The 1,238-nt window shown below is 35.1% G+C and overlaps 1 protein-coding gene across 1 annotated transcript in view; it reads right to left on the reverse strand.

Moving 5' to 3' along the window:
- The window catches only part of TSG101 (tumor susceptibility 101), an 84,105-nt gene that overhangs the window by 50,842 nt on the left and 32,025 nt on the right, over positions 1 to 1,238 (reverse strand). Inside the window, exon 5 of the mRNA XM_019519691.1 lies at positions 779 to 905. Within this exon, the coding sequence (XP_019375236.1) occupies positions 779 to 905 (127 nt within the window). The remainder of the gene's footprint in view (positions 1 to 778; positions 906 to 1,238) is intronic.

Genomic DNA, 1,238 nt, shown 5'->3' on the forward strand with positions numbered 1-1,238 from the left:
TCTACTGCTTCAGTTGCTCACAGCAAAAAAAAAAAAATCACTAAGCTATAATGTGTACAACATGCTATTTCCACAGACACTATGTACATGCATTCCTACCTCCAAACCAATCCTAAGTATATAGGACTAAATTTGGCCATGAACTCTCACATTACCAGGCAAGACTCCTAATCTATTTGTCTCCTTCCTTTGCCTGATCTACTCTAGTATTTCCCAACTATGCACAAGTCTCTTCCGGGTCAATCAAATATTAGTCATATCTACACCAGCCTTCACGTAGAGTGTCCTCTTCCCTCAGAAAAAAAAATAAAGAAAATAATACAACTAGACATAAGACTACAAAAGGAAGACAAAAGATGATTACTTTGCAGGGGAAAGCGAACAAAGAGATCTGAAAAATAAGATACTTGCAAAATTGAATCAGCAATTAGGACCCACCTAACAGGAAAAGGATACATGCACCATAATTTTGAAACAAGGTATCTTAGGAAGGTTGCAATAAAGGTTATTTTATTTTGATAAATACAGTGTGATTAAAGTATAAATAAAGTTGTTAGAAGAAGCAGGTTTAGATACATACGTATTATTATTAATACAAGTATTACTGGTATGATGCCTCTCAGCAAGCTTAAGTACAGCAGAAACCAGGCCAAACTTCAACACACAGCAACAACAAACAGAACAAAATATGCTGCCTAAATATTGCATAAAACAGAAAAAATACTTAAGAAAATATGCTAACAATATTTGCAAATATATAGCTCAGCATATCACTTGCCATTTGGTGGTCCTGTTGGCTGGTATGGTGGATAGGATGCCGAAATGGTAGGCCGGGAAAAGACAGGAGGTTCCTCTCCGAATACCACAATCATAACTTGAATCAATTCTAACAAGTCTGACTGGGGCTACAAATTAAACAGATCAAAAGTTGTTGATACTTTTAAATAAAGAGAGAGCTTAGCTAGCTATTAATGACTTGCTACACCTCAGCTACCACAGATCAGCTGAACATTTTTTCCCATTTATTTGCCCAATCTGGTAGATTCTAATTCTGCCAGCTTTTGTTATTAGCCTAGTGTTCTAGAATAAAATAGTAACATGTAGCTGGGATAATGCTGATGAAGGAAACTCTGAACAATATGTGGCTTTACATTAATTTGAATGTTACAATAATCAGAGTGTTAAAACTTTTGTGGTATATCATATAATTTTTAAAAGGCAAACCAGGTTTTAGTCAA

The sequence above is a fragment of the Gavialis gangeticus genome, unplaced genomic scaffold (genome assembly GCF_001723915.1).
Source record: "Gavialis gangeticus isolate Ggan-Ray unplaced genomic scaffold, GavGan_comp1, whole genome shotgun sequence".
NCBI classification, from domain to species: domain Eukaryota; kingdom Metazoa; phylum Chordata; order Crocodylia; family Gavialidae; genus Gavialis; species Gavialis gangeticus.